At 37.6% G+C, this 14,530-nt stretch overlaps 1 protein-coding gene across 23 annotated transcripts in view; it reads left to right on the plus strand.

The window, feature by feature from the left end:
- The window catches only part of mark2b (MAP/microtubule affinity-regulating kinase 2b), a 47,115-nt gene extending 35,233 nt beyond the window's left edge, over positions 1–11,882 (plus strand). For 4 of the 23 annotated variants that reach the window (XM_079867109.1, XM_079867113.1, XM_079867120.1 and 1 more), the window contains 4 exons: positions 2,437–2,700; positions 4,803–4,829; positions 7,231–7,269; positions 9,570–11,882. In XM_079867109.1, the coding sequence (XP_079723235.1) occupies positions 2,437–2,700; positions 4,803–4,829; positions 7,231–7,269; positions 9,570–10,005 (766 nt within the window). In that variant the 3' untranslated portion in view covers positions 10,006–11,882. The remainder of the gene's footprint in view (positions 1–2,436; positions 2,701–4,802; positions 4,830–7,230; positions 7,270–9,569) is intronic. The other 19 variants (XM_079867125.1, XM_079867115.1, XM_079867126.1 and 16 more) reach the window with 5 other exon arrangements.
- The last annotated feature ends 2,648 nt before the right edge of the window (positions 11,883–14,530 follow it).

Here is a 14,530-nt window from a genome sequence, read left to right on the forward strand (position 1 = left end):
ACGTGTAAGGGCCTTCACTTTGACACCTTGGAACCCTGTGGTTCGCCACTGTGAAAATCTCTGCACTAAAGAGACGAATATAAATGGAATATGTGAAAATAATACTAGATGCATGTCTCGTGTGTTCTGACATGCGTCATAACTGCAGATGTGTTTTTGCAGTGGCATTGGTTTGGTTCTTAAGCTCCTGCTCCTATTTGCTAGAGTGAGTGCTCATCTGTTATTTTTACTTCTAAACATCCAGCTGTGTGCTATATCTAACATACTACTGTGTTACCATGGGAAAATCTTAGTCCCTTGCTTAGGTGGCATGTTTGTGTGTGTTAGTTTGCGCATTCAGAGTTTGTAGATGACGTTTTCCCCAAATTTGCCCCTGAGTATTTTTGCTCCATGGTGTTGTGTTAGAGTTAGACTAGTTAGTGCACTCCTAGTGATGTGCACAGTGATTCAGGTTCCCGTTCACTCAACCCTGAAGTGTTACTGATGACTTCTGTGAACTTTTGTGTAAAGAGGGTTCGAGAAGGTCTTATTTAGCCAGTGTGTTGGGCTGTAGGTGGATCTGCAGAAGGTAAGATATGGTGGATGGCTGTAAGGCTGTGGCCAAAGCGTGATTTTTTTTTTTTTCCCCAAACCAGTTCAGCGGAAGGGGGAGACTCAAACAATCGCGTGGCCAAAATAAAAAAAGACAAATGCTCGTTTGAGTCAGTGGCATTGTAAATACTGATCCCCAGCAACCAATTAATCTTTTAGAGTCAAAGTCAACATGAAATGATGGTCAAAACCCATTTTACTTCCATAATGTGACACATTTTGGTGTGAAACTGAATATTCAATGATGAAATTGTTGATCAGGACTTCATTTTATCCATGAGGAACAGGGTTATTATTGTTAACTAAAACTAAAATCATTTAAAAAAAAGTTTGCACATTGTGAAATTAAATAAATAAAAACTTGTCGGCTAGTTGCCAATTCAACATTTCTCATTTTCATGTAGTCTAAGAAATATTTTAGATTTAAAAAAAAAAACTAATTTACATTTAAAAAAAACTAATAAAAAAAAGCAAAATGGAAATTAAAACAAACTAAAAAATATATTCAAAATATTAACAAAAACGATAATAGTAGACTATATCAATGATACTAAAATAACACTGTTTTGCACTGATCAGGAGTTGTTTAGATCCTAAAAATTCTGCCTTTTAATTTAATTTAATTTTAATCCATCAAGAATTGATTGGATTGCAGAAAGTGTATACACAAATATATTTCTTTGGAGTAACATGCACAGTAAGACCAGAAATGTGAAAGTAAATGGGCATGAACCATTTCATGTTGACTACTTAAGTTGAAATCTTAAAAAGTTTTCATTTTCTAGAAGTGGACCAGTGTGTGTAACCTTGTGAAATCAGGAGCAACAAAAATGTCCAGATGATCTGCATGATAATCTGGTGTCCGTATACAGAGCAGATCGTAGTTCATTATTCCAAACACAGCTATGCTTCTGAGAAGGGTCCAGCACACTTCACTTCCTGGCTGAAGTGGATGGACAGTGTATTATAATCTATCTTTGGCAGGTTCAGTTACCCAGAGTCATGTGACCTCTCTGGCTGTGCTTGTGCCAGTTGGCGACTGGTTCTGACTAGGTTCTACTACACTGGTTGGCACTTAAACAGATGTTGGCATGGACCTGATATGGTTGGGTGAGATTTTCACAGACAATGTGCAGAAAGGACAGCGATGGGGGAGGTGTTCTGTTTCACTGCACTCTCTTGGATGGACACACACTCTTACTCTCACACTCACACACACAAATTGCAGTGAGCGAGTTTCACAATATCCCTGATCTGTGTGTTTCTGTGTTGTGTGTGTGTGTGTTAGATTAAGCCGATTAAAGGTCTATGCATTGGGTTAGAGATATGATGTGTGTGTTCTCTCTCTGCAGTCGACATATTTAATTATTTTGAGATTACATAATGTAAGTTACTAGAGCACTGCAAGATCCAGAACAGAGCTCCTGATACATAATCTATTGTTCTATATATATTTTTTAAAGTTCATCATGATTTTATGGAGATTTCATAAATGCATAAATCAAGTATTTACATTTTGAATCTCCTTTGAATATGTAGGTTTGAAACACCCATTATCAGTGGCTATTCTTTCTGCAGACATAGTGAAAATCTACCTTCCATGCCTATTTTATTTCATTTTGATTATTTTTTTTAATCATAATTTTCTTTCACTTCTATTTTATTTAAATAAAAAAATATTTAAATGCATTTAAATAACTTCTGTATTAAAATCTAATTTATTTTAGAATTTAAATAAATATACCTTTTTTTAAATGTTTATTTTTATTTTATTATTATACTAATTCTGCTATGTCCTCATCTTTATTTATTTTCTTTTGTTTGGGGAAAATTGCTTTGTCACAGTGATCCCCCACAGAGAGCACCTGGCGCCTCCCCGTCAGCCCACAATATCAGCAGTGCAGCTGGGACGGACCGCACCAACTTCCCCAGAGGGGTGCCCACCCGCAACACCTTCCACCTCGGCCAGCAGAGGGGCGCACGGGACCAACAGGGTTCTCCGTACCACGGAGCCCCCGCTTCCCCTTCCCTCTCCCATGGCAACAGCCAACAACGACGACCCGGTGCTTCCGGGATCTTCAGCAAGTTCACCTCCAAGTTTGTGCGCAGGTGAGCCAGAAAAAAGAGAGTTAATAAATCAATGAAATTGACATAGGAATGAAAGTCATTGATTTCGTGAAGTGTTAACGGCACGAGAAGAAGCCCGAGCGAGGTGGTGTGAGGATGAGTGTGATGAATCCTGGGTATTTTCGGCAGTTAAATTTGGATTAGGTGGTGATGAACAGAAGAACAGAAAGAGACTTGGAGACAAAGTGAAAGACGACCACACTAACACATCAGCACATTCTCACACCCTCGCTGAGGGTTTTTTCAAAGGTGTCTGTCTTTATATTCAGTTAGCATGTAGAAATGGGCTGCTTGGTTGTCCATCTTTGATCAAACAGCTTTGTAAGTAGATTTGTCCTTGCAAAGCACCGGCACATTGTTCAACAGGGTATTGGGTATTGTCATAATTTCACCCACAAGGTCAGGCCTTCATAAGGCAATCAAAGTGCTGTCGGTCCCCATAATCCCAACACGAATCTCAGCTCATTTATATACATGCAGATTTCTCATCAGTTTCATCATCTCCATCTCCCGAGTTCCAGCGCACACTCCCAACTCATATCTACCTTTTCTGCACCTCCGTGGTGACAGTATCCTTGGCAACAGCTGAGGTATTGCATTCCCCTGCTCTATAAATACTTGTGGAGGGGACACCTTGGCATCCACTCACTAGTGCCGCAATAGCAGTTTACAAAAGAAACTTAAGGCTTACATTATGGGTTACATTGCTACATTTCTTTAATAGCATATCACAAAACTGTTCTGTTGGATCTAGGCAGTCATGTTTAAACTGCTAGACTCCAAATCCCTCAGATACACTGAGGAAACGAAAGAACACCTTCATGGTCAGTAGTCTTTCATTTGTATTCAGTCTCAGATTTCAAAAGGGTGAAATGACAGATGACGTTTTCTATTTTGTCCATGTGCATCTGTCTTTGTTTTTGTGTCCTTTTTTGTGTACATGTTCAAGCCAGTGTGGGAATGTTTCAGCATGAACAAAATTTGTGCACTTTAATAAATGAATGTAAACATCCTTTCTTAAGGTCAACATGAAATGGCATTCGCAAACCATTTTACTTCTGTAATATGGCATTTTGCTAAATTAAACAGAATATCCATTTGGATTGTGAAAAGTGCATTACTGCGATCTTTATTACAATACCGTTCAAAAGTTTGGGGTCATTAAGACATTTTTTTTTTTTTTAAGAAATTAATACTTTTATTCAGCAAGAAGGACTACTAATTAAATTGATTAAAAAGTGAGAGTATGGACATGTTATTAAAGAATAAATGCTGTTCTTTTAAACATTCTGTTCTTCAAAGTATGTATCATAGTTTCCACAAAAATATTAAGTAGCACAGCAGTTTTCAACATTGATAGTAATAATAATAAGTGCTTCTTGAGTTGATGATTTGTGAAGGATCATGTGACACTGAAGACTGGAGTACATGTAAATGACATGCTAAAAATTCAGTTTTGCCACCACAGGAATAATTTACATTTTAAAATATATTAAAATAGAAAACGGTTATTTTAAATTGTAATGATCTTACAGACCCCAATCTTTTGAAACAGTAGTGTATATATAGCATTTAATTACTGCTTTAACAATTGGCAAGAAGGCTGCATTACGTACAATGAGTATGGCTGAAACAATAACTACTGGCTATTGGTTAAGATTATTTTCACCACTTGTGTGGCTTAGGTGTGACATGAAGGTTAGTCATGTCAGAGGCAGAGCTAGTGATAAAGTTCTGATAAACTTTTTTCCTTTGGAATAATTTGCATTGATTGTGCATAGTTTATTTCATGTTGGCTTTAACAATACTTTTAGATTAGGCAGTTTACATAACTGCATTCCAACCCTTTTATGAGTGTCAATAATTGACTTAATAGTTTAATTGCATGCATTTGACCCAGATTACTAATGTTATTTGCTCATTCTGTACAGAACCCATCAAATAACCACAGCCTGATTGTTGCTGTGTCCAAAGCAACCTGACAACTTTGACATTTTCATTTGCCTTTTTTTTTTTTTTTTTGCTCTTCAATTTACATATATATACATATCTTTCCTTTTTTTTCTTTTACTTTTGTTTTGTAGAAATCTGTCATTCAGATTCCCCAGAAGGTAGGCAATGATGACCATAACCTCCCCTCCCCCCCTTGTTTAAGGCTTGTTTTGACCTTTTTATTTCTCTTTCCTTGTTCCTTGTCTACATCCCTCAGTGTGTTCTGTGATTGGCCCTTTTTCCTGGTTGTTTATTTTTTGCGCAATGTCATGACCAACACTAACGACCAACTTCAGCCCTAAAAACACCACCGCCTTCAACTTCAACCACAGTAACACTCAGCGCCTTTCCTCCCCATCTCCATCCTTTCATTTCCCCCTCCCTGTCAGTTTACCTGGTGATCTCACCTGTGTGCCCCAGATTCTGTGTGTGACTAGTTTCTCTGCCTGCTCAAATAACACAGGGCTTTGATAACAGGACCTGAGGTCATAATTAAGATGGCTAATAGGATATGATGTCATGGAAAAAGTAGCAAGCATGGTCATTTGCATGCACTACCATTCAAAAGTTTGGGGTCTGTATTTCTTTAGAAAGAAATGCTTTTATTCAGCAAGAATGCATAAAATTGTTCAAAAGTTTATAATGTTACAAAATTTCTATTTAAAAAAAAATGAAATGAAAAAATATTAAACAGCACAACTGTTTTCAGCATTAATAATAAGATATGTTACTTGAGCTGCAATAATATCTGATGGATCATGTGACACTGAAGACTAGAGTAATGATACTGAAAATTCAGCTTTACCATCAAAGGAATAAATTACATTTTAAAATATATTAAACAGTTTTACATTGGAATATTTCACGATATTACTGTTTACTGTATTTTTGATCAAATAAATGCACCTTAGATGAGAATAAGAGACTTCTTTCAAAAGCATTTAAAAATCTTACAACCCCAAACTTTTGAACTGTAGTGTATGTCGTAATTGTTTTGGCACAGGTTGTTACCCCATGACTTCCTCTATGTGCCAAAAAGAGGAAGACGTTGCTTGAACATCTGAGCAAAAAAGGGAAACAAAATACTATTAGCAATTATAATTCATTTTGATCATGTAAAAGTAATTTCTAGTAAGACAATCTGCCATCTGTTAATGTCATGTATTTTTAAAGGAAATTTGAAAGAAAAAAGGTTGAAGGATGACGGAGACTGATGTTATCTTGTGCAGAACAACTTCAGGAGGGTTTCTCTCTTTTTCACTTGCTCATTAACAATGACAACAGCTACAGAAGCTGAGACCGACCAGCTGTCAGGCTTTGTCCTGCTCGAACACCTAAAGCCAAACTTCTCTCTCTCTCTCTGTTTATGCGGTATTGTCTAAATCTGTTTGACTGATGACTCACTCGCACACAAGCACCTGGTGAATGGATGTCACCATCTGTCTGTCACTAACCACTTGGGCCACTGGCACAGATACATGGAGTCTGAATTAACAAATGAAAGACATTTTCTTCCTCTGACATGATTATTTTGGGAACTTGTTCATGTTTACGTAACTTAAGTTATGCGTGGTTCTTATATCGTTTTAGAGCCCAACAGAGGGCGCAAGCGAGCAGCTTTTTGAAGGAAATATGTCTTTGCGCCCTCTGGTGGTCAAACCTGAAGCCTGTATTTTGTGATTCATGCCTGTTGGTGACAACCAATTATTCTTTGCAGGATTCATCCAGTTTAATGTTTCATGTTTCTTTCAGAGTTTTAAATAGTCAAATGCAGCTTTGCTTGTTTTGTTTTTTTAACCGTTTATATCATGAAGAGCCTTCAAAGTCCTGAGCTGTTTCTCCAACTGTCTGTGTTTTATCCTCCCTGTCTGTCCACGTGACTGAGTTTGTGTGTGTTTCTGTCCTCTGTGTGGTGTTTTCATATGACTCTTAGCAGAAAGGCTCCGACAGTGATGTCAGTTTGCTAAGGGCCTGTTTGTCTGTCTGTGTGTCTGGTGGCATGTTCGGGATGCTTGTGTGCTCGGCCAGACAGACTATAAGGGCAGGTGACTGTTGGATGTGAGTAGTTACCATGGTGATGGGACTAGAATCCTTAGAACATCTTGGAAAGACCTGCATCATTCCACCCCACTTCATGTTACTGAAGCAGTCTGTCTGATTCATCTGTTCATTGGCATTACACATACATGACTCCATTGTTGCATACAGTAGATTACAGCACAGTAACTGTGTGCACTATTGTCGCACCATAATCGTAAAATCGATAAGCGTTATAGATCATTTATTAAAGCAATATCACTCAAAATCTAGGCAAGAGGCTCTACACTGCATAAATCGAACTGAAAGTAGTTTTAAAATGGGAATGAACAAGTGAATTGGTGGAATGTGGCGGTTCTGGAGGGATAAATGTTTTCATAAACTAATGTGGCACTAGACCGTCCTTCCCCTTCCTGCTCACTGTACTGAATGAGTTAAACTAGAACTCAGACTAAGACTAAACATCTTGCAATTTTTTTCGAGGAGCCCCTATGAGGGAGAGGGTCGAGAGGAGGGAAGCAGGTGAGAACAAAACAAGGATTTCTTCATCAGACATAATCAGTAGATCCTTAGAGGTGTAATTGGGCAGCAAAGGGGCTTTTAAATGGTTTTTAACAAATATTAGTAGTTACCCAGTGGGATTTAATTGGTGGATTAATTGTTGAGTGTGGATGGGTATGTGTGAGTGGATGTTTTGATTTTTTTTCGATTCATAATTTGTGTTCACAAAGAATGAATTTCAGATTACCGCCTGTCTTCTATTTAGCAAACACATGCACAGTTGAAAGTTTTCTGCTTATGTTTTTCTGGCTATGCACAGCTTATAATAATCAAATCTTTAATGCTGTGAACACATTTGCGATGCACCTCACTTTGGACTTCAAGTCATATGATTTTATTTATAATTTTAGCATGCATAGATGCCAATATCTTAATAACCAGTGTTTGTTTTTTTTCTGACTGTTTGGGTTGGGGGTGATTCAATTAAAGAATTTTGATAGAATCAAAGTTATATTGGTCATAATTAAGTTTTACAATTTAGTTTGTTGACATTTTGGTTACTGCTGATGAAGTGATAAAGCTTGCCAGAAAATATTACTGCTAGTTTATTAGGCAAGAGGCTTAAAAGACCTTAACTTTTTCAGTGGAAGGACATAAAGTACACTACTATTCAAAGGTTAGGTGTGGTAAAAAAAAAAGAAAAGTTTTGTGAAATATTATTACAATTTAAAATAACTTTTCTATTTTAATACTTTTTAAACTCCCCCTGTAGTCATATCCCTTAAAACACATTTTTGATCACCATAATGACATAATTAAATATTTTTTTCTGTTATTTAATTAATTTAATTTTTTTTTTTCTGTGAAAAAAAATGATTCATGCCTTGAAATAGCTTGAATGTAACTCTTCACACTTGCTTCATTTAGTATACGCGGTTCCAATGCTAATTAGCCACTTTGAACAACTTAGAACATCAGTGGAGAAAGGCATATAGTTCATCATAACATCGTAATACACATCATATACATGATTCACTCTCTATATTGCTAAAAGTACCTGTTTTTTCGTATCAACAGAAAAATATACCTGGATAACCTTGCTTCTCTTGAGACTCCGCTGCTTCAGAGCATAGTAATGATATGCTGAAGCCCGCCCACATGTTGACGTGATTGGTCACAACATGTTTGTGACGTAAGAAACACCGGCGATTTCAAACCGCGTTTTTGAGACTGTCTTTAGTTCACTGCAGTTTTAAAGAGAAAATACTCAGCAATAATGTTGACTGATGAATTTCCACATGGTTTGTCTTATAGCATATTAAAAACACCACATAGACATATAAACAACATTCAAAACTTGATTTTCACCACAGGGGGACTTTAAAATGTTATTTATTCCTGTGATTGCAAAGCTGATTTTTCAGCAGCCATTACTCAAGTTTTGGTGAATTTAGTTTATCCTTGCTGCACAAAAGTATTAATTTCTTTCAGAAACTTTTGAACTGTAGTGTAGATAAAGCATTAATTACACACCTTATGTGCATTATTTATTATTCATTTTGCTGTAGTGAAAAGCTTCCTGAAACATGAAATTGCCCAATGCATCATTTTTACCAACAACATAATTTTCCTCATTTGTCAGTAGCTTCCCAACAGGACTTGAAAGCAGCATTAAACATTCTTGATTGTGACACACATAGTGTCTAATTACCCAGTTGAACCTAATTCTCCTTTTGTCACTGAGCATCATTTAGCCATTTGAATGAACTGAATCATATTTAGTCTTCGTAGAGCTTAGATTCAAAGCTTCTTAAAGGCTTAAAGTCACATTAACTGTCAGCTGTCATATTCAGTCGAGATTCAATAAAACTTCCAATTTCTGCTTTCGGCATGTGAGGTGCGACTTCACATCCTGAGCGCAGCAGACACGAGAATGCCTCCGAGTGAAAGGTGTTCATTTGAAGCAGAAGCCTTTCTCTGTTCCATGTGTTTGCGCCACATCAGTTTGCACATGAACACATGCATGCGCTCTCCTTTCCTCTGCAACGTTTCCAGTTGATTATTGCCGTATGTCTCTCTCCAACCATGTCCACTGCCTCATCCTCTCTCTCTCTCTCTCCCCCTCTCTCTCTCTTCAACACCCTCAAATTCCTTCAACCCTCCTTTTTTGTCTCTCAACAATTTCTCACTTTTCTCCCACACACCTTCCTACATCCTCTTTGTTCTTTTTCCTTTCTTTCTGTCCTCATTCACCCCCTACTGATATTATTCTCTCAACCTCCCCCACCTCCATCCTTCTCTGTCCATCCCCGTCTCCCCAGATCTATGCTCAGCAGCGCAGAGAAGTCGGAGAAGACCAGCGTAGGGCCAGAAGACGACAACAAAGACTCCTCCTCCTCCCCGGGGGACGGGACACCTCCGACAGCGCCCGTGTCCTCGCTTAAAGACCAGACGAAGCCTCGCTCGCTCCGCTTCACCTGGAGCATGAAGACCACGTCCTCCATGGAGCCCGGAGAGATGATGAAGGAGATTCGGAAGATTCTCGACGCCAACAGCTGCGAGTACGAGCTACGCGAGCGCTACATGCTGCTGTGCATGGCCGGCAATCCCGCCCGTGACGACTTTGTGCAGTGGGAGATGGAGGTGTGCAAGCTGCCCCGCCTCTCGCTCAACGGCGTACGCTTCAAGAGGATATCCGGGACGTCCATTGCCTTCAAAAACATCGCCTCCAAAATCGCCAACGAGCTGAAACTGTGAGAGGAGAGAGATGCGAAAGTAGCATTTTAAAGAGTCTCTGAACAGGGATGAATGGAGAATATAGTGCTCAAACACAACCTGCTGGTATGGGTAGGTACATAAGAGATAGATATAAGATCAGATTCATACAAACGGGGGGAAAAATTGCACACGGGCCCTTCAATCCTGCATAGAATGAGGAGTTTTAGAAGGGTTAACTCTGCAGGTTCTTTAGTTCTGAAAATGTTCAATTCAGAAAGGCGACGGGTCTCAAAACGGTTTGTTTCTGCAATTCATTTCAGTCTCTCGCACACAAATGCACCTGTTGCCTATTGAAACAGACAGAGCATAAAACGGCAAACTTGAAAGAGGGGTGGCCTTTGACTTCAGAATCACAGGGTGGAGGTGGACAATTATGTTTGTGCCCCCTTCTCTGTGTTTATTTCTTCCTCTTAATCTATCAACAGGGTTATGCCCACCGTTGTTCAGTAAGGGCCAGCACACTTGGTCAATACTGAGAGGACTAAATTCTGGTTAAGGTGATTTTATTTCTTAATCGGCTGGGTTTAGATTTGCTGCACTGGAATGGGTGAATTTCTGTTGCCTTTTTATTTTCTTAAAGAAATTAAATGTGTTTCATTGTTGTATTTACCAATGATTATGTTATAATATTATTCCTAGGAAAAACAAATTATTTTTCTTTTATTTGTGGTCTCGTGTTCTTGATCGTACTATGCCTTTGTATAAAGAATGTCTGAAAAAAGCACCACATGACTCCCACTGAACCTTTCACACTCTTGCCCCACTTTGTCGCTAAGGATTATGGGGCAGCAAATACTCTCCTCATGCTTAAAAAAGAAAAGAAAAAAAAAAGTCACTGGAAAAGACATTAAAGGACAAAATCCACGCAACTAATCATTCCCATGCCATTTTCGTGACTAATGAACTGATGTCGAGCTGCTCTTCTCTTCATCCACGACCTTTCATGGTTCAAGCCAAGAACTTTCCACTTCCGTCTCGTCTGCAGGTGGCTTTTTGGCGTTACTCATTTGATGGTACACTCTTTATGAAAGCGTGTTGTGATTGAATGTGTGTGTGTATGTGTATGTGTGAGAGAGAGGTGACGATGATGATGGGAGTGTCATATCTGAATAACCAAAAGGCTTGCATTGTTTAATATTCAATGCAGAGACTATTAATACGTAGCCTTGAGACCACAAGTACCTGCCATGGAGAGTCAAATATTGGTGTTCTGTTAATTCCAATATTTTGTTGGCATTATCATTTTCGCAATTAAAATCAGTTCAGATGTCATTATTGCACAAGCAGATCAGTAAATAGAGCAGACAGGAACCAACCTGCAGATGTGTCTGCGTAAAAAAGAGAGCAAAAGAGTACACTGACAACAAGCTAGAGAGCCACAGTGTGTTTCCATCCATTTCTGCTGAGCTGTACATGCTTGCATGCATCCTCTAGTTGACATGGGGTGCACAGTCACCTCTTGTTGTGTAAAGAGGAGAGGGGTTGGGATCAGATCTCCTTGTAAAAAAGTCTTGTCACCAGTTCAGGGGACAACTGTGCACATGTGTGTTTTATATCTTCATAGAAAATAATGATTATCTTTTTTTTCTTTCTTTTTTTGTCATGTACTTTGCTGTTCTCACAACTGATCATTTGTTCGAGGTGCTGGGGATCCAATTATCTTAAGTATTGTTTATTTTTCTTCAGGGTTGATATTTTTATTCACAAGTTTTTCGTTGCTGTAATTTTATTATTTGTGTTCAGACTCTTTGCTGTCGGGATAGGAGGGTTCACATAGAAATACACCAAATGTTTTTTTGTTTTTTTTGTGCAAAGATGATTATGATCAATGATAGTAATAAAACTATTAAAATCAAGCTGTCTGTATTAAAACTGATGCAATATGTTCTAACATTTAATATATATATTTGTGGCATCTCTGAAGGTATGTTTTGCATTGCTAATCGAATAAGCTCTTCAAATATTAGCTTGTGTTAGTGTGTATTAATTACATGTGTCCTAACCGGTCACCCCATGATAAATCTACTTTAAATCTGCAGGGTTTTTGTCCTAAACCAGGGGTTTCCAAAAATTTTGTGGATCCCTATGTATGATGATCCCCTTTTGAGAGACCACTTCTAGAACTAAAGGCAGCTGTATTTTTTCATATAGAAGGAAAAATTTCTGTATAAGAAACATATTAAGCTTTTATTGTTGGCTTTTATATAGTCACTATACTAAAGCCATAAGAAACTAAAATATCATCTATTGATATTTTAAACCTAAACCACAAAAGAAGGTACTTAACATTTAAACTTCTTTAAACACTGGTAAAACTACTTACTTTTTAAATGCTTTGACTATTTCATAGTGCATGCAAAGTTTCCACACATATGTGTTCTGGAAAGGCTATACAATTTTTTTGCCTACAATGGTGTTAGGGGTCAAATGCAAAAATGAACACTAAAAAGCAGCAAAGAGTCAGGTAAAAAAAAAAAAGTTTTATGAATACAGATTTGTAAAAGAGTAGGCCTACATAAGCCATTCCTATGAATTGGTGCCATTTGTTTGTAACACTTCCCCTTTTTTAGCACTGATAACAAACATATTTCACAATTCAATATGTGTATTTTATTTTTACTTAATAATAAAATGCATTTTTGAGTTGAAAAATGGCACGCATTCGGTGGAATGACCCACATGTTTTGGGGATTTACAAGCGTATTAACAGATGTGAGAGACTCCAACTGTCCCGTTCACACCGCATCTTATATAGGATTCGCTTCTGTATGAACTAGCCTAACTGATATCAGTCTCGTTTTTGTTGTCGCGCCGCGCTGGCCTTGAATATCACCTGGTTGTAACCATATTGAACATGATATACAAATATAGCCTACATCAGGCACGGCGCCAGGATTCCAGTTTTGGATGGGCCAGACCAATTGTGGGTGGGCCTTAAATTAAAAACATTATCCAATCACTGTTTAACCTAATAAAAATTATTGACTAATATACTGTTATATTATCTGTGAGTAGTATACATAATATAGATTTTAATAGCTTGATGCTCTTTGAATATTTTGTTGCATTGTAAAAAGTTTCGGTGCATAAGACGGAACTATTCGCGATCGCTCTCCATGGTTCTGACCAAAGAAGAGCGCTTTGGAATCTCCATTACGCATCATACCTGGCTTTGTCTCTTAGTGCGCTACGAAGACTCTTAAGGTATAACTTAACTAAAGGTATGCTACCACTAAAGGTATACCATTGCTAGGCGTCTTCAGGGCTATCATCCACTCGCGAGGCAGAGGCGCTAGCGCCCTCCGAGCAACGGCGCTGGTCGCCGAGAAAGATCTGATGGAGTGGGTAAGACATGATTTTATGGAAGCTTGTTTCCGCCACAAAATAATAATACAAAAAAAGATAATTGCGACTTTTTATCTCACAATTGCGCAATTCTGACTTTATTTCTCAGAATTGCGAGATATAAAGTCAGAATTGCGTGAAATAAAGTCGCAATTGCGTGTTATAAAGTCAGAATTGCGAGATATAAATTCAGAATTGCGAGAAATAAAGTCGCAATTGCGTCTTATAAAGTCAGAATTCGGACTTTTTTTCTCGCAATTGCAACTTTATATCACGCAATTCTGACTTTATAATACGCAATTGGGAGATATAAAGTCAGAATTGCGTGTTATAAAGTCAGAATTGTGAGATATAAACTATTCTGAGGTAAAAAAAAATAAAATAAAAAAATCATTCCCCCTTAGAATTGGACTTTATATCTCACAATTGTGAGTTTATATCTCACAATTCTGAGAAAAGATGTCAGAATTGCGAGATATAAACTCGCAATTATGTGTTATAAAGTCAGAATTGTTTGATATAAAGTCGCAATTGCGAGAAAAAAGTCAGAATTCTGACTTTATATCTCGTAATTCTGAGAAATAAAGTCAGAATTGCGTGATATAAACTCGCAATTGTGAGATAAAAAGTCGCAATTATCTTTTAAAATGTTTTATTCAGTGGCGGAAACAAGCTTCCATATGATTTTGACCACTTCATTGAGTTTTTTTTTTTTTTTTTTTTTTGTAGAAAGACTCTTTTTAAAAGGTTTTCGTTTTTTATAAATTGTATCTTAATTTTGATCAATGTTTTATCAACCAATTACCTGTATTTAATAAATGAGAAGGAAATATATAGCAGAAAATGTAATAAGGCACCAACACGAAAACTTGCACGTGAACTGGAGGGCGCCGAAACTCAGCTTGTGCCTCACAGATTTTAGAAATATAGGCTATCTATTATAAAAAGCTTGAAATGTCTACTTTTAAACGAAAATATTCAAAACCAAAAGAAATAGGCTACTCTCTGATTATGTAATCCATATCTCCATCCATCTCCAATCCATCTCTGGCGTTCATGGCGAGTCTGCATCGTCAACTTCATCTTTGCAGCGACACAGAAAACACCAGTTTATTAATAAACAATTAAATGTCTCCTTGCTATTTTAGACACATTCATA

Source organism: Squalius cephalus (assembly GCF_949319135.1).
Source record: "Squalius cephalus genome assembly, chromosome: 3".
In the NCBI taxonomy this organism is placed as follows: domain Eukaryota; kingdom Metazoa; phylum Chordata; class Actinopteri; order Cypriniformes; family Leuciscidae; genus Squalius; species Squalius cephalus.